General features: G+C 37.0%; 1 protein-coding gene across 3 annotated transcripts in view; it reads left to right on the forward strand.

Moving 5' to 3' along the window:
• Positions 1–19,448, forward strand: part of slc8a1b (solute carrier family 8 member 1b) — a 126,302-nt gene that overhangs the window by 25,023 nt on the left and 81,831 nt on the right. For 2 of the 3 annotated variants that reach the window (XM_067366629.1, XM_067366627.1), the window contains exon 2: positions 1,336–3,179. In XM_067366629.1, the coding sequence (XP_067222730.1) occupies positions 1,363–3,179 (1,817 nt within the window). In that variant the 5' untranslated portion in view covers positions 1,336–1,362. The remainder of the gene's footprint in view (positions 1–1,335; positions 3,180–19,448) is intronic. The other variant, XM_067366628.1, reaches the window with a different exon arrangement.

The following is a 19,448-nucleotide window of genomic DNA, read 5'->3' on the forward strand; positions in this document are numbered from 1 at the left end:
AGCATATAATTATATATAATGGGATTGCATGAAGGTTAATGGTGGCGGTATCGTTGCACGAGGGTTAATATGGGGGGCTACAGACAAACCGAGTAGGTATCACATTCATATAATCATAACGGAGAGTGACCCGTTTTGATACAGAGGTGCGCTCTGGTGCCCGTACGGTGCGGTCCGGTCCGCAGTGGCCCGCAGATGATGATTTAACCGGGTGTTCGCCTTCACATCGTTTTACGGGATTCTAATGTCTAATGTGCACGTGAAAGTTGTATTAAACACGATCCGGTCTCGAGAGCCTCCTTGAACACATCGCGAAAAAAAGCCCTAGAGGCCACCGTTTTATCCGAATAATAAGAAATTGTTATCCCCGATAAGAAATGATGCAGGTCCGCAACGCCTAGGATGTAGGATAACAGATGTTTCATCAGTGGATAGGGTAGAGGTGCTGAATGAGAGCAGTAGGTTGCGGTAGATGTGAATGAGAGTGAGCGAGATCTGAGCAGTGCTGAATTAAAGCGCTGTTTGTTCGGTTCTTTTGTATTTCAGATCACTAAACCGAAGTTAAAAGATCGTTAAAGCTACTGAAATGCACATTATTATATAATTATGCAGGCCTATTAGTAGCTAAGTGTTTTAGATTCATATGAATGTGTGAGTAAGATCTCCAAGATTTTGCTGTGCACTATACCCATTGATGACTGCAGATATGAGTGTGTGTGAGACTGTGGGTGTGTGTGTCCATGCATGTGTTTTCCACCATGAGCAAGTGTTTCATCTTCTTGCCTCAAGGGCCGATTGTCACCCTTTGTCTGATGATGCATTTTGCAGGCATCGTTTGAATTCTGGACTGCTTGCTTGCAGTCAAGCCACCAGTGTCCCAACCTGAACTTCACTGGATTACTTTTTGGATCTAAACTATGCTCTGGACTAATTGCACTTTTTAAAGAAGAAATACCTTGCAGAATGTAATGTCATTCAGCACTAGGCTTAAGGGAGCATCTGGATTTTTTATGCATTCTGTTGAAATGAACCTGCTGATTGAATTGATAAATAAATGCAACAAATGCATAATCACGTCCAGATGCTCCGGAATGATTTTAAATTTTTTTTTTTTTTATCTAACATTTCTGGAATGTGGCTTTCAGCAAATACTGTTAAAATGTTCCAAAAAATATCAGACTTGAATCAGTGTCAGACACCCCATAATATAGCAATCACTTTTGACAACATGTATGTTGGTGCTTGTTGGTGATCACTGTCCTGGTTTCATTTCAATAGTTGCTAATCTGTTTTTCTCTATTTTCTTTTCTTCCTCCTTTTCTCTTTGTATTATAGCAGAAGTTTGTCACCGAGTAAGGAACGATGAGGCATCGTGAGACCTCCCCGCACCTCTTCCTGAGCTTTCAGTGTCTAGTCATGGTGATACTGCTCTTCAGCGTCCACCATGCGACAGCGGAACACGCTCCAGACCACAGCCAAGATCATAGTTCTCCTGCCAACAAGTCTTTGTCCTGTGGTGGGATTGTCACATGCTCACCTGGAGTCATCCTTCCGGTGTGGGAGCCCCCAAACCCTTCCTTTGGGGACAAGGTTGCCCGGGCCACTGTTTACTTTGTGGCACTGGTATACATGTTTCTGGGAGTTTCGATTATTGCTGACCGCTTCATGGCATCCATCGAGGTCATCACCTCTCAGGAGAAGGAGATCACCATTAAGAAACCGAATGGTGAAACGACCACCACAACTGTACGCATCTGGAATGAAACTGTGTCCAACCTCACCCTCATGGCTCTGGGGTCTTCTGCTCCTGAGATTCTGCTCTCGGTCATTGAAGTGTGCGGCCATAACTTTGAAGCTGGTGACCTCGGACCCTCTACCATAGTCGGCAGTGCAGCTTTCAACATGTTCGTCATCATTGGAATCTGTGTCTATGTGGTGCCTGACGGAGAGCATCGCAAAGTGAAACACTTGCGTGTTTTCTTCGTCACCGCCGCTTGGAGCATCTTCGCCTACTTGTGGCTCTACCTGATCTTGGCTGTTATCTCGCCTGGCATCGTCCAGGTGTGGGAGGGTCTTCTCACTCTTTTCTTCTTTCCTATTTGCGTGGTCTTCGCTTGGATCGCTGACCGCCGGCTCCTGTTTTACAAGTACGTTTACAAGCGATACCGAGCCGGCAAGCACCGTGGCATGATCATCGAGACGGAGGGGGACCGTCCTCTGCCGTCCAAGGTGGATATTGAGATGGATGGGAAGATGCTGAACTCTCACGCAGTGGACTTCTTGGATGGAACACTGGCTCTGGAACTTGAGGACAAAGACCTAGATGAGGAGGAAGCTAGACGTGAAATGGCAAAGATCCTGAAGGAACTGAAGCAGAAACATCCGGATAAAGAAGTAGAGCAGTTGATTGAACTCGCTAACTACCAGGTGCTCAGCCAGCAGCAGAAGAGCCGTGCATTCTACCGATGCCAGGCGACCCGCTTGATGACTGGAGCAGGTAACATTCTAAAGAAGCATGCGGCGGACCAGGCTCGTAAAGCAGTGAGCATGCACGAGGTGCGCAGTGACACTGGTGAGAATGACCCGATTTCTAAGATCTTTTTTGACCCTGGTTCTTACCAGTGTCTGGAAAACTGTGGAACTGTGGCGGTGAATGTGGTTCGGCGTGGAGGCGATCTCACCCAGACTGTGTCGGTGGAATTCCGCACGGAAGACGGAACTGCAAATGCCGGCTCAGACTATGAATTCACTGAAGGCACTGTCATTTTCAAGCCAGGTGAGACGCAGAAGGAGATCCGAGTTGGAATTATTGACGATGACATCTTTGAAGAGGATGAGAACTTCCTTATCCACCTCAGCAATGTCCGTGTGCTTCATGAGGGTGATGAGCCAGAGGCCACTGAAACCAATCACGTGGAGACCATCGCAACCCTCGGTGTGCCCTCCACAGCAACAGTCACCATCTTTGACGATGACCATGCTGGAATCTTCACATTTGAAGAGCCAGTCACCCACGTTAGTGAGAGTGTGGGTGTCATGGAAGTGAAGGTCCTGCGTACATCTGGCGCCCGTGGGGTGGTGTCACTGCCGTATAAAACCGTCGAGGGCACTGCCCGTGGAGGAGGAGAGGACTTTGAAGACTCCCATGGTGTTCTGGAGTTCCAAAATGACGAAATCTTGTAAGTCATAATCTCATATTTACAGTAAGATGTGTTTGGGTTCCTGTCCTAATGTGTCACTCCTAAAATATCACATTTTTTAAGAAATCACATTTTAGAACTTTTTCAAATTCAAAATCTGGATTTCATTTGTATTAGTATAGTGCTCTGTCAGAACAGGAAAGTAATGCATGTAAGATGTTTTTGAATTGTATGTGCCTGATAGAGCAGCATGCTTGATGCTAAGTATTTTGCTGTGTGACATCATTGTGATGTCACTATGATATCAGAAGCATTGTGTGCAAAGAGCAGCCGATGGAGGATGTCATCAAAAAGAAACTCCCCAGATCTACTCCTCATCTTCTCCTCTTCTCCATCTTTTCATGTATCTTTCATTCACAATTCTTTCTCTTTAGATTTTAGCCTCAAAGCCTGATTCCTCAGTCAGTGTGAATCATGATGATTTATAATATCCTGTTTGGTAGATGTTTAACTGTTTTGTATCCTGTTTATTTATTAATTATTTTATTTATTGACTGCTTCGTGTAGTGTTTGCGCAATGTTTAATGAGACTTCTTTTTGCTTTTGACTATAGCCTTTGACTTGAGTTTTTCGTTTCTGGTGATGTTGCATGGATGCGTGTAGCTTATGTCATGAATATATTCCCTGTTGAAAAAAAAACATCTTAAACCAAACTAAGATGGTCTTATTTGATCTCCCAATCTTGGACAGGCTGGTTTGTTGGCTGGATTAGGTGAGTTTGGAGCACTTTTCCAGCTGGCCACCCATATAAACACTATCTTGTCCAGGCTGGGAGACCAACTTAAACCAGCAAAGACTAGCAAACCAGCTTAGGCTGGTTTAGTCTAGATTTTTTTTACAGTGTTTGCCCAGTTTTCTTGCTATGCAAATCCCATAGATTTGCCATTCTGACATTATGACAACCAATTTTCTAGGCTACAGATCATAGAGCAAGTGTGTTTTGTTGTTTGCTGACAAACTGTTTCTTGACATGAGAGGGAAGCCTCAAAGCTATCTCTAACATGTCTCCTGCTCCTGAGCAAAGGTTATTGTAAGTGAATAATCAGCCCGTCTGCATAATACATATAGTAAAACAGAAAACTGTCCCTCTGTCCTGGTATACAAGGCGTTAGGCAAGCACAGTGACCGATTGTAACAGGGCCGTGTATATTTTAACCAGATTCAAAGCAGATGTTGAGGGTCAGACTTTCAGGGGCCTGTTGGCCTGTTGCATACTTTCCATAGAGCAAAGCTGTGCGTGCCTTTAAGTGGATTTTAATAACACTCCTGTAATGAAATGATGAAGGGATAGGGGGTGTGTCAGGCACTGTGCTGTAGACAGGATTGTGGCCACTTTAGTCTTGCAGCTCAAGTCGCATTCAAGAACTCAGATGTCTTGATTTCCTTGGGATCTTAAAAATTTCCAGAACGTATAATTAGAACATTATCTCAGCATTCTGGAATATGAGTGTGGAACAAGGTTGGAATGCAGGGTTACCTCACTGTGCAGGACCGTGATTCATTGCACTTTCTGAGCCCTTTTGGAACCGTTTGGACGCTCTGTTTACTAAATACAGCTCTGTGAAAGTTATTCGCTCCAAAACAGTATTTGACTAGAAACATTCTGGATGTCAGTTAAAGATGAATGGACTGCCAAACTCTCCCTTTACTGCCAATCTGTTAACATCATAGATGTGCTTGCAGACACACTACTTTTTATTTTCCTTACAGGATTGTGTGGTCTCTCTGTCACACAGTAGATCATCCAGATTGAAACTCGTGTGGTAAATATCAGTTCAATATGCCCTTTATTGTGGTGCCTTCTGGGTCTAATGGTTGTGTTTCAGGGGTATGATGGTATCATGGGATGTTAAGTAGTCCAGGCCAGATCTCACAGAAGGAGACAAGGCTGTGAAGCACCATTGTGCTGCGATGCCCTTGAACACAACCCAGATGCAAGGCACAATGGATTGCTCTGGAAAAGAGAGAGAGAGAAGGAAAAAAGTAAAAGGGAATGAGAAAATAGATGATCTACATCCCAGAGCCTGAGGCAAACTCCACCCTAATTTCAGTGTCGCAGTTTGTTAGAGAAACACAGAACTAAAGTTTGAGCTTCTTGCGGGCCTGTAGTTTCTTTACTCCCATTGGATTATTCCAAGAGTCAGGAGTGCTGGCATTAACTGATAAGCAGATTTCCACAGAGCTAGAGCACTTGTCAATCACAAAGTTCTACAAAGCTCCCAATAAATGTGTAGTACTGCAGTCCTGCAGATTTTCCCATGAAATCAGTAAATTTAGGAAAAAAAATTACAAATTCTATTTGCAGAGTCTGCAAATGAGTGTGTTAATGAATTCAGGGTTGTGTTAAATTGTGTCTTTTATGTTTTTGCATTTAATGACTTTTACTTTCCAATTCAGTTCCTTAATTTTAATTTTAATTGATGTAGCAAATAAAATGCAGAATTTTTTGAAAGTTTTAAGAAAAAAAAAAAAGAAAAAAAAGCACAATCTTGGTTTCCCTGTATTCATTTCCACCAGATCCCACTTAAAACAATATTGGCCAAGTCAGTGCAGTGCACACAGATTTACTGTACATTGTCAGCTGTAACTGGCATTTTGACTTTTGTGCTCATGAAATTGGTGGCAAGGAGAGTCATTCTAATTCTTTTACATCTGTTGTTTCCTGGTTTGCACATGGTCATCCAGTTTTGTGTGTGTGTGTATGTGGATGTGGCCTATGTCATTTTGAAGCAGCCACTGGTAAGATGTTCTTAAGATCAGCTTTAGATCAGTCTTGTTTATGGGATTATGTGTGTGCAAATACAATAACCGTGCAGGTGTAAGTTATAAAGCGGTGTGACAAATGACATCTGTATCTGTATCTGACAACTTAATCATCAGACCGTCCTACTGGACAGATTCCGAATAAAATGAAAGAAGAAAGAAATGAAGGCAAAACACAAGGGAGAGAGAAATGTGTTGAGAAATAGCTAATGAAGAAACTTAACACAAAATATAAGAGAGTGGCTGTTTAAAAACCTTTTGAGCTGCTGACATAGAGAGCATTTTGCATCACAGACTTTAATGTCCAAAAAGTGCTGTGGACAGCTTGCTAGTTTTTGAAACAACCTTGCTATGAATTTATATTTTGCATTTAACTGCATATAAATGTATATTTTTGAAATAGAAAATATAAGCTAGTTTTAATTTTATATTAATTTTGGAATTATTTAATTGTTTTTTCCCCCCGTACATATGAGTTTGGTGACCACACTTCTATTTTATGTGCTTTGGAGACCAAAAAACATAAAAAGAGTGGCGTAGATAAACTTGTAATGTTAACTTTTTTTAGGTGTTTAGATGGTTTAATTTAAATCACTCATGTCAATTACATCTATGAGGGTCATTCTTGCAGTTCGACTTCCATGTACTCTGTTTGAGTTACTGGCTAAATTGCAAGTAACTCCAGATTATTCACCTGCCGAAGCATTTGGTGCTTGGTAAGTGGTAATTTTTCAACTCTGGCAATAGGTTAAGAAAAAGGAAGAGAAAGATGAAGAGAACCACAGATTCAAAGAGAGAGAGTAAATTATAGATGGGTAAAATGAGAAAGGGAAAGAAAGAGACACAGGGTCAGTTTTGAAGTGTTAATCTGCTCTGTCTAATTAGAGCCAGTAACGGCTGCAGGAAACAGCATAACTACAAAATTCATTCAACACATAGACGCCACACACAGTTAGACACAAGCTAAGCACACTGGCGTAAGAGACTCCCCTGACCCCATGCAAGGGGCCTTCTCGTAACATTGATTAAAATATATTTTGGTTAAAACTGGTTCGAATGTGGTACCTATACCATTTTTATATACTGTTTAATGCTACACAGACAATATATATATTTATGGGATTCATGACCAGGGTTGCCAGGTCTGCGCAACAAAACTAGCTAATAGCTAATCAAAAATAGCCCAATGTGATTTTCTTTGTTGGGGGGTGGGTCTGAGTGGCAAATTGTTATGCCCCATGAGAACTTAGACACATGAAAAAAAATTAACCTGCGGCAACAATTTAAAAGTAGCCCAATTCCATGGAAAAAATGTGGACATTGTCTATCTATCTATCTATCTATCTATCTATCTATCTATCTATCTATCTATCTATCTATCTATCTATCTATCTATCTATCTATCTATCTATCTATCTATCTATCTATCTATCTATCTATCTATCTATCTATCTATCTATCTATCTATCTATCTATCTATCTATCTATCTATCTATCTATCTAATAACTGCAATGTGTGTATATGTGTGTGTGTTTGTACAGTGGGGATTGAAAGTTTGGGAATCCCTTTCAGAATCTGTGAAAATTTTTAACAAAACAAGAGAGATCATACAAAATGCATGTTATTTTTTGTTTAGTACTGTCCTGAGTAAGATATTTTACATAAAAGATGTTCACATATAGTCCACAAGACAAAAAAATAGCTGAATTTTTTTTTTTTTTTTTTATGTTTTGTGATTGTTGTTCATGAGTCCCTTGTTTGTCCTGAGCAGTTAAACTGAGCTCTGTTCTTCAGAAAATTCCTCCAGGTCCTGCAGATTCATCAGTTTTTCAGCATCTTTTGCATATTTGAACCCTTTCCAGCAGTGACTGAATGATTTTGAGATTCATCTTTTCACGCTGACGACAACTGAGGGACTCAAACACAACTATTAAAAAAGGTTCAAACATTCACTGATGCTCCAGAAGGAAACACGATGCATTAGGAGTCAGGGGGTGAAAACTTTTGAACAGGATGAAGATGTCCACATTTTTCTTATTTTGTTGAAATATAATTTTTTTCATTTAGTACTGCCCTTCGGAAGCAACAGAAGATACTTGCATGTTTCCCAGAAGAAAAATTAAGTACAATTGACCTTGATCTTCAAATTCAAAAAGGTTTCACCCCTCGGCTCTTAATGCATCGTGTTTCCTTCTGGAGCATCAGTAAACAGAGCTCAGTTTAACTGCTCAGGACAAACAAGAGATTCATGAACAACCATCACAAAACATAAAAACAGTCATGGATCATCAGGTAGCACACAGTATCAAGAATCAAGGGTTCCTAAACTTTTGAACGGGGTTATTTTAATAAATTCAGCTATTTTTTTGTCTTGTGGACTATATGTGAACATCTTTTATGTAAAATATCTTACTCAGGACAGTACTAAACAAAAAATAACATGCATTTTGTATGATCTCTCTTGTTTTATATTATATATATAATTTTTTTTTTTTTTTTTTTTTAAGAATAATTGTTTTTATTTATTCTCTAATTTTTTACCTAAAAATATTTTTTTTATTTTTAAATTATATATTTTTTGTTTTATTGTCATCATTTATGTGACTCAAATGTTTAACCTTCTAAATGATATTTTTTATCAAAATAATTTAACAGAAAATATTTTATCACAAGGGCAAGAAGTATTTAAGAAACGGCTAAATTGCCAAATTAGCATCACTGACTTTCTGCAATTATCAACAATAATATTTTACAAACACTCATGCATGACATCTCATTGGTTTGTGAGCGGGGCCTTAAGATTTCCATGTGCTGTTTTTAACACACAATGCAGTATCCACTCACACACTAGATTTGCTTGCACACACTTATTAGCACTCTTTAAATGCTATTTAAAGGCTATTAGCTGTCTCATGATTGACAATTAAGAATAACATTATTCAGTTAAACGTTGCAGGAAAAATATATTTATATTATTTATTTTCCATCAATTGTTGGAGCAAAGAAGAAAATTCCACTTCACCTGTATGCATCATTCATTCATTTTAAATCATTATGATATTTAAAAGTAATGAGTGCAGCTGATTACTGTTCTTAACGATGTGTACAGCTTGTAATATGTTACTGTGTATAATAGCACTCCATTAAATAATAATAATGAACCCCAATATTATCCAAGATTTTAAATTGGTCTCCTCAAATCATTTCTTGCTTTCTTAGTCTCTCTCCTGCTGTCTGTTGGCATCTCTCTCTCTCTCTTTTTCTCACTCTGAGAGTGGCATGAAAAATGTTACATTCTGGGCAGAGACTGCGCGTCTATAATGAGAGGGTTATTAACAGTGATGTTTCGATTAGCACATGAGCTTCCTGTGCAGGTGGGAAGGGAGTGTTTCTGTCAGATATCCTGAACCCTCACTCACCCCGAGAACTGAGTCAAGCCTCACTAATGAATACCCGACACACTGTCACTGTCTCACTCGCTCCAGTCCCCTTTCAGCTCTATCAGCGCTTTCTGCTAGATGTCTTTCTTGCTTGTTTTAATATAGATAAAGTTAATGTACTGTATATTATACTTTAGGTTAAAGTGTACTCAAGTTAAATATTATATTATATTATATTATATTATATTATATTATATTATATTATATTATATTATATTATATTATATTATATTATATTATATTATATTATATTATATTATATTATATTATATTATATTATATTATATTATATTAATTATATTATGTGATAAGTGTGATCATCTTGTGTGAATAATAATTAATAGTTGTAGATGTCACACTTTGGGACACATTCATTTCAAATGTACTACCCAAATACTCTCCTACATCTTTCTTTTTCATTATCATGTTTTTTTTCCTCACTTTGTTTTTCAGTTTATTGTATGTGTTGTAGGTCTAAGAGAAAAAGTAAGAGGGTGAATGTTTATGGTTGTTCTGGTTTCTCTGTCAGTGCGGGTTTTAGTGTGTGTGTGTTTGTTATGGGTCACTCTGGTCGAGTTCATTCTCACAGAGGTGGGTGAGGAGGTAATAGGGGATTGGTGAAATGAGAAAGGAAGAAAAAATGAGAAACGGAGAAGGCGGTGGAATGTTTGTTGTATTTCAGCTCCCCTGGCAGGCACTGAGCTAACAGGTGGGGATTACTTCTGCCAAAACACTGCTATTACTATTTACTGTAACCAGAGAACACACACACAAACTTTGTGTGTGTGTGTGTGTGTGTGTGTGTGTGTGTGTGTGTGTGTGTGTGTGTGTGTGTGTGTGTGTGTGTGTGTGTGTGTGTGTGTGTGTGTGTGTGTGTGTGTGTTTTATTTCCCCTTAAGAGTTTCTCCTTTTTGACCTAAAATATTACACAAGAAGACCAGTGGTAGTCACACAGATAGATCCAAAGCATATTTTTAAATCGGTTTCCTGTGCTAGGAGCTAATTGATTCACAGAAGTAGTTTCATATAGTGTTTGGACATAATAGAGTAGGACCCATTATACCACTTTCTCTCTCTCTCTCTTTCCTACCTGGGCCCTGTTTAGATGTTTATACATGACCAGGCCTGCGCTGATTTTTGCATAAATTGGAACACCCATTATTCATGCATATGCTGGTTCCTATTTTGTTTGTTTATTAAATATTTAGTCTAATTTGGTTATTTTTTCAGTTACCAATACAAGCACAACACTCTCGCATTCATGCGTTTTTCCTTGTTTTAACATTATAGAATCGGTGTATAGAATCCTGCAGATATTTGCCCAAATTCAGTGCAGAGAATGTGGAAAAAGACTCAGTATAGGCCTGAACGTGAGGAATGAAATCACCTTTTCATCCAGTTACTTAGAATGAATGTGTCTGGATTAAAAAGGAAATGGTTAAAGTGTGCATATTAAGGAAAACAGGCTTTTACTTGCTCTGGTGAAATTGCAGAATTTGATATACTGCATAAATACACTAAAGCTCTGTTTGTACAAGACCAGTTTTCTTCCCTGAGGAGGTCAGGTAATTTCATATTGCAAAAAATTGCAGTACGGAATTACTGTATTGCACTTTTTACAGTAAAAAATTATAGAGACTTTATATAGAAAATAAAATAATTTTCACAAAACGCATCTCAGTTTTGATCTTTGTTGAATTACTTAATTAAAATTTCATTACAGAATTACATTGTTACACATTACAACATTACATTGTTTTTTGCCAACTTTCTAATTATAAACACTCCCATCTTTGTAAAAACAAATACTATGTTAATACTATATTAATAGTTATATACAGCTATGGAAAAAATTAAGAGACCACTTAACAATGATTTCTGAACTTGGAGTGGTCTCTTAATTTTTTCCATAGCTGTATATATATATATATATAGCACCAGAAGACAAACGAGAATGTCTGTGAATGTCGTATCTGTGTGACTCGTACAGAAAGTCGTGTGCCAGTATCGAGTTCTCTTTTGTGTTTGTGCTTAAACAAACAATAAAACAGAATTATACCAAAATGGCAGTTTCCATCTGTGTCATGTTAAATGTTAAACCGTTGTTTAATGACTGTCTGTCATTAATGTTAATCAAAGAACAAAGGTAAAATTTAAGCTTTAAAAAGGATTAATCTATATTTAATTTATAATTTATGCTCTGAAGACTGTAAAGTGTTTGATAACCTTTTATTCAATTCTGTATATTTTATACCTGTTAAAAAGTAGGAAGACTACTGGTAAATATGATATTTATTAGAATGGGTTTATGTTTTTAAAGCCTAATAAATGTTGAAAATGATCGCTTTCAGTTAAATTGTAATGTTGAATGTCAATAATAATTTTTTAAAATCATTTTCATAGAGACATCAGTATCAATATTAGTATCAGTGATACTGGCCTTCATTCATAAAAAGTAAAAAATATTTAAAATATACTGTCTTTAAGTTGTTTCTGCATTAATTTGGAGAGTAACTGTGAAATTAAACTGTGAAACTCCAATGTTTTTAATAGCGATGTGATTAATTCGTTATTTTTTTAAATTGATTGACAGCACTAATATATATGTATATATACAATCAAACCAAAAAATATTCAGACACTAGATATAATTTTTTGTATTTTTTACTAGTGGGTGCAGGACACTATAGTTCATTTATGTAAGTGAGGATTGCAAAATAAAGTAAACTGTTACATGTTATACCCCAACATTCTTAATACAGTAGACTACCAGTAAAATTGATAAAAATTTCAGACCAAAAATTATTCAGACACTTTGACCTGACCATGTTTTGCTTAAGTGTTATCTGACATAATTAAGTCATATTTTACCTTTTTTTAAAACTATAGTGAATAAACTGTAAAAATGAATGAAATGTTTGACTGTATATATATATATATATATATATATATATATATATATATATATATATATATATATGTATATATGATATACAAGTCAACAAGCCACATAGTCTTGAACGTACAGTACAAAAAGCTTGAGGTACAGAGTGGGTGGAAAATAGTCATAAAAACTAAATTATGGTGCAAGAAACCTTTTGTAAACATTACAAGTTGACTTCAGAGGAAAAATATATAAAATGCCATGAAAGTTTGAGATATGACCTCTTTAAATCCAGAGTGGTGCAATAAGGCTCAGTCAGGAGCAGTGAGTTACTTTGTGTATATGTATATGGGAAAGAGAGAGAGCTGAACTTAAAAAAAAAAAAAAAAGAAAATTCACTAAGCAACAGATGTGATGGAGTGGCTGCCATTCAAATGAGGAAAGAGAAACTTGGTGGGAGAAAATAGTGCTGAGAGAGAGGCAAAGAGGGGTGCTGTATAAATGAGCTGGTGCGGGTGGAAACATTGGCATGGTTCTCTTGAAAGATTAGTGGAGCAGGAAAATCCTGCTGCCGGTGGAGACCGATCCCCCTGGATTAGATCAATTTTACACACCTTTACTAGACTTATGACACACACACACACACTTAAACTCACAAAGTCTGAGCTATCATACTTCTTTGGAGTTGGCCTTTCGCCTTCTGCAGTGGAACTTTTAAGCTGCTGATCTTTCTCCTGTGACTTTTTCACAGGATTAAAACTTCCCGCACTAATCTACGGTGGCCTGCAGGTCCTGTTTCTTTCCGAACAAATCCAGGCACGGTTGGATGAGGCACATTTTATAGTGAGGTTCCCCAAGTTGGGCTGAAAGTGAGGGCTATTCCTCTGGCTGACACCAGTGATTTGCTGAATGTCAGTTCACTCACTGGCCTGCAGCGAACGAGGGTGCATTAATGCTTATTAGCTCTCTGAAAAGGAGGTTATTAAATGTCTTGGGTTTGGTAATGAGCTCAGCTTTAGATTCATGATGTTGAAACAAGCAGAAGAAGCAATCCGTCCTCATTATAGAAGAAGAAAGGCAGGAGGAGTAGAAAAAAAAGGACAGAGAGGGAAAGGAGAAACAGAGAGTGACAGAAAAAAAGTTCTAATTTGTTTAAATTCTTATTCATGTGATATATAACACTTTTTGTTGTTGTTGTTGTTGGATTTCAACTTTTAGTTTCAAAAGTCTTTAATGTGAAGAACACTCACACAGTCCAGCAACACATACTGAAGTTATTTGTAATTTCATGTCTCTGTATGTTGTTGATTCTTACAATTATACTTTTACTTTTTATCTATCTAAAAATCTGATAATGGGAAATAATTAAAGGGACAGTTCACCCAAAAATGTACCTGCCCTCAAGTTTACTTGCCCTGTATGTATTTTTTTCTTCTTCTGAACACAAAAGATGATACTATAAAGAATGTTGTAACCAAACAGTTGATCTTTTTCCATACTATGGAAGTCAGTGTGGCCAACTGTTTGGTTACCCGTATTTTTCAAAATATCTTCTTTTTGTGTTCACTGTTCAGCTGAAGAAATAAATTCATACAGGTTTGGAACAACAAATTTTTGGGTGAACTATCCCTTTTGAATGGATTTTGCCTATAATGTGAAATCACAAGGATTTTTGGTCGGTATGAGGAAAATGATGCAATGATAGTGACATTTCTTACATGTCTTACATTTCTTTTTTTGGAGATAAACCTTGGACTTGCAAGTTACTCAGCAGTCAATTCATGAAAAGATTTATGAAAATACTGTATCTGAATGATCTTTTTCAATTACCAATTGTTTTGGCAATGACAGCAAAAAATACTCTCAGATCATGACAAAAAATCTACAAAAAATAATCAAATTTTTATTCAAAAGTGTGGGCTTGATAAGATTTTTAAATGTTTTTGAAAGTCTACATTTATTTGATAATGCTATTTTAAAATGTAATTTATTCCTGTATTGGCAAAGCCGAATTTTCAGCATCATTACTCCAGTCATCAGTGTCACATGATCCTTCAGAAATCATTGTAATATGCTGATTTGGTATTTAAGAAATATTTCTTTCCATTATCACACAATTGTGCTGCTTATTATTTTTGTGGAAAACGTGCTACATTTTTTTTCAGGATATTTTGATGAATAGAAAGTTTAAAATAACAACTTTTTTTTTTAAAAGATTGTAATAATATAAACACCTTTACTGTCACTTTTAATCAATTTAATGTATTCTTGAGAAATAAAAATCAAAAAAGTCTCAAACTCCAAACATTTGAACTGTAGATTGTATATACTAAGTGCGAAATATAATTTCCCTGATGCTTTTTATACATTTTTAAAGAGTTGAAAAGTTGGGCAAGACCCAGAATAGAGGCATTCTTCTAAGTTAACCTTTAAAAACTTTAATTGGACCACTTTAAAAATAAGGCAAAGGCAATTAAAGTAGCACAATAAAAAGTTAAATGCTAATCTATCCTTTATAACAATTGAAATATTTTTCCTTTTTCCTCCGTCAGCATCAATCTTTTTTTTTTCTGTAGTTTCATTCTAGAAGTTCTTAACTCACAATAAGTAAAGAATCACCCATATAGAAGAGTAATGGAGGGATATCAAGTGAGATGAGTCTGTGTGTGTGTGAGGTGACAGCTGATAATCTCCTAATGCTGCTGAGTCATGTTATGAGGGCAGTTTTGTTTGTAATCCTCTGACAGGAAGTTGGCCCTCTCGGAGGTCCAGCTATCCCATACCTCCCCCCCTCGTTTCTGTCATTGTGTTGTGCACGCTTCCCCTCTTCAGGATGCATCGTTTCAAAGCCGGCAGATGGATACGTGCTGAGATAAAACATTTTTTCGCAACACAAAAGACTTCATGGATTGGTTCGGTCCAGTTCCTGGGAGGCAGAGATAATAACACTCGTCCCAGTTATCAGTGCTATGCTGAGGGAGAAATCAATCACACACACCGTTTAAATTAATCAAACTCTTTTCATCTGATGTACTATATATTGTGAAAAGTCAGAGTCTGTCTGCCTATGTACGGGTGGTGTTTTACTGTGGTCAAATGAATCTTCTTTTTTGGTATTTCACTATGTCTCTTTGTGTTTTGAGAAGCCTGCAACCTTGGCTGAAAAAAGCGTGCGGTGTAATGTGCTGTATTTGTGTACTGGTTTAAGAAGGCATGTTTTATGTTTGTGTACATGCACACACTAAAAATACACATGGGCCAAACTAACTGAACAGTTAACTGCTTTTGCACGCTGCGTGTCCCTGTAACCCATGTGCTAAATGTGCACTGTGAGTATTTAAATGAAGTTATTGTCATTCAGGAGTCTGGATCGCAGTGGTGGAGTGATTTACGCTGGATTGATTTACGCCACTAAGTTTTTGGTATGTTTACCGTTACCTAATTTTCATTATTTGTTCATGTTTTTGTGAATTCCCATAGAACAGGAGTGTCCAAACCTGCTCCTGGAGGGCCACTGCAGAGTTTAGCTCCAACTTACCTCAACACACCTGCCTGGAAGTTTCTAACAAAGCCACTTGAAGGCAAGCTTAGCTAAAAACAAAACAAAAACATAACGCCTGTTAATGCTGCAGTACGCAGGGAAGACAAGAAGCCCTTTTTTTAATGTATGTCAATGGAGGAGAGGCTTCACTACACTGAATAAACTGCTTTTATGAGAAAATGATTTATCATTTATTGAATCGATAGCACATCGGTAAATCTTAAACATGTTTGCTCTTAAACATTTAAACATTAAACAAAAAAATGCTGTTTTATAAGAGGTCAGGTTTGCGAGACAGGTTTGATTCTGTTTACGGCACTTCTCATTCATTTCTATGGTATCCACAAACAGTGATTGACTGTTGCACAGCTCTGAACGAAATTCAATGGCGTCAAGGCTGTAATGTGATTGGTTATCAAGACACATGTGATCCAAGTTAGCCATTACGCTTTATACAGTGGTACTACTATCTTGTAAGTCCATGAATAGCTGGTTCAAGTGTGTTTAATTGGGGTTGGATCTAAACTCTCCTGGACAGTGGCACTCCTGAAGCAGGATTGGACATCCCTGCCCTAGAGTGTACATAAAACCTTGAAATATCCATCTGTGTGTTGTGTACATTTACTGAATGAGTGAACAAACTGCTGGTAGCACTTTGCTTTTATTCGCTAACATTAGGTAATGAATTAGTAGTGTTATTTTAGTAGTGTTTATATGCTCTGGTCATTATTAGTATTAGTATTTTGAGCTTTTATTTTTATACATTATTCATTTTTTAGTCATTTTACTATGTGCTTTATTTGCATATCTATTTTTTACTTTATAATTTTTCTAAATAGTTTTAATTTACTTTTTATTTCAGCCTATTTATATTTCAGTTAGTTGCCAAGGAAACATTTAAGATTTTCATCTAATTTTTTTATTTGATTTCAGATTTATTTTAATTAAAGTGTTAGTTCACCTAAAAATTCTGTCATTTATTACTTACCCTCATGTCGTTTCACACCTGTAAGACCTTCGTTGATCTTTGGAATACAAATTAAGATATTTTAGTTGAAATCCGATGGCTCCGTGAGGCCTCTATAGGGATCAATGTCATTTCCTCTGTCAAGATCCATAAAGGTACTAAAAACATATTTAAATCGGTTCATGTGAGTACAGTGGCTCAATATTAATATTATAAAGCGACGAGAATACTTTTGGTGCGGCAAAAAAACAAAATAACAACTTATTTAGTGATGACCGATTTCAAAACACTGCTTCAGGAAGCATCGGAGCATAAATGAATCAGTGTATCGAATCAGCGGTTCAGAGCGCCAAAGTCACGTGATTTCAGCAGTTTGGCGGTTTGACCCGTGATCCGATTCATGATTCAATACACTGATTCATTTATGCTCCGATTCTTTCTGAAGCATTGTTTTGAAATCGGTCATCACTAAATAAGTCGTTATTTTGTTTTTTTGCTGCACCAAAAATATTCTCGTCGCTTTATAATATTAATATGAAACCACTGTAGTCACATGAACTGATTTAAATATGTTTTTAGTACCTTTATGGATCTTGACAGAGGAAATGACATTGCTCCTATCGAGGCCTCACGGAGCCATCGGATTTCAACTAAAATATCTTAATTTGTGTTCCAAAGATTAATGAAGGTCTTACGGGTGTGGAACGGCATGAGGGTAAGTAATAAATGACAGAATTTTCATTTTTGGGTGAACTAACCCTTTAAATGTTAAATGTTTTTAATAGTTTTAGTTTTTGTTAATAACGACACTGGCTACTAACAATGAACAATTTTTTTACTGCATTTATTAATCTAAGTTAATGTTAAATTTTGCATATTCATGTGTTATTTCAGGTTTACAAATGTTAATGATTTGAACGTTATTGTGAAATGAATGAATGAATTAATGAATTATCAGTTTATAAGTGGGGTTAAATGTAAATAAATCACACACACTCTCATTGAAAAGCAGGAATGCTTTGCATATTTTAAAGAGGCAGTTTACCCCAAAAGGAACATTCTGTCATCATTTACTAACCCCCATGTCATTTCAAACATGTATGACTTTCTTTTTTACATAAGATAATGGTGAATTTTGGTAATTAAACAATTCTGGTCACCATTGACTGGAGAAAAAAAAAAAAAAAAAAACCTTTAAAAAAATCTAAATATCCTTTTTTCACAGAAGAAAGGGCATCACACAGATTTGGAACAACATAAGTGTGAGTAATTGACAGAATTGTCATTTTTGGGTGAGCCTTTTCTTTTAAGAGGAAGTGATAAACTTAAACTGCTTGGAATGTGAAGTCTTCAGTTTGAGTTTGTGGTTTTACATAGCTATATTTATTATTTTTAGTCCTCAGAAGTTAGAAAAATTTGTAAGTTGGCAAACCTGTTTTTGAAAAACAAAAGTCTGTTGTATGTCAGATGTCAGATGTCCTAATTTAAATAGCAGGGTAAGATGTGTGTGTGTATGTTTGTAGTCATGGAGGTGTGTTAGTGTTGATCCCTTCATTTGATGTCTAGAGGACTCAAGAGGCTGTGCTGTGCCACTGCATTATTCATCCACCCTTTCTCTCTCTCTCTCTCTCTCTCTCTCTCTCTTTCCTTTCTCTCCATTCACTGTTCTTCTAGCTTTGGTAGAGTTGACTGAAAGGATTAGACAGACAGATTCACCCTCTATTGACAGAACATCATTACACATTTTCCATCGGAAACTTGTGTGGATTTGTGTATGAAGGTTAAAATTTAAATATATGCCCCAGATACGATTGTCAGTGACACACAGAGGATGTCAGATCTCTCTGAATGACAAATTCTCTATATCTGTCATCCTCCCATAGCATGTCATATTTTTGAGTTGCAATCCTGTGGTAATCAAACAGCAGCACAGTGAAAAACTTGATAATGTATTGTCACTTCACACTGATGTGGGTGGCTTGTTACAGAAGCAGAAAAGGCTCTTATAACACCACTTATTCTGTTGTCTGAAAGGTTAACATGAAGACACCGCAATCAGCCTGTCCTTCGGTCAGCACACACACACACACACATACACAGAGAGAGTTGCAATCAGTGAGTCGCAGGGTCGAAACATGTCAGGGTGTCACTGTGGTCTGTCTGCCATCCTGTTAGTGTCTCTTGGTACTGACTGTCCAGTAGCGGTGTGAATGAGAGGGAGAAAGAGTGGGTTAGTTGTTAGAGCATTCTGGGAGCACATGCCCTGATAGTGTCTCATTCTGTTTTGTAATCGTTAAGAGCTTTTTAGCTTTTGTTTCTGCTGCCATTTTTATAAGAGCTATTGTTTTTGCTTGCATTTTGGTACAGTTTGTGATTATTGGTTTACCCAGATGAAATTTTATTGCTCTGTGGATGTTCCTTCAAAACTTGTGTAATTCAAAGGTCTTTTTTTTATTTCAAGTAACCCAAAAATGAAAACTAATTTTTAAAACTTGTACACACCGTGACGATTATCACACTCGCTTATCGCCAGCGTTTTTCGTGTTCATACCCAAGCGATTTTCTCTGGCGATGCACCAAGTGAACGTGCAAATTCACTCCCTGACAGTATATGCCGCTTGTGCTTAGTGCAAGTGAATGGTGAAGCAAAAA

The sequence above is a fragment of the Chanodichthys erythropterus genome, chromosome 18 (assembly GCF_024489055.1).
Source record: "Chanodichthys erythropterus isolate Z2021 chromosome 18, ASM2448905v1, whole genome shotgun sequence".
Classification (NCBI taxonomy): Eukaryota; Metazoa; Chordata; class Actinopteri; order Cypriniformes; family Xenocyprididae; genus Chanodichthys; species Chanodichthys erythropterus.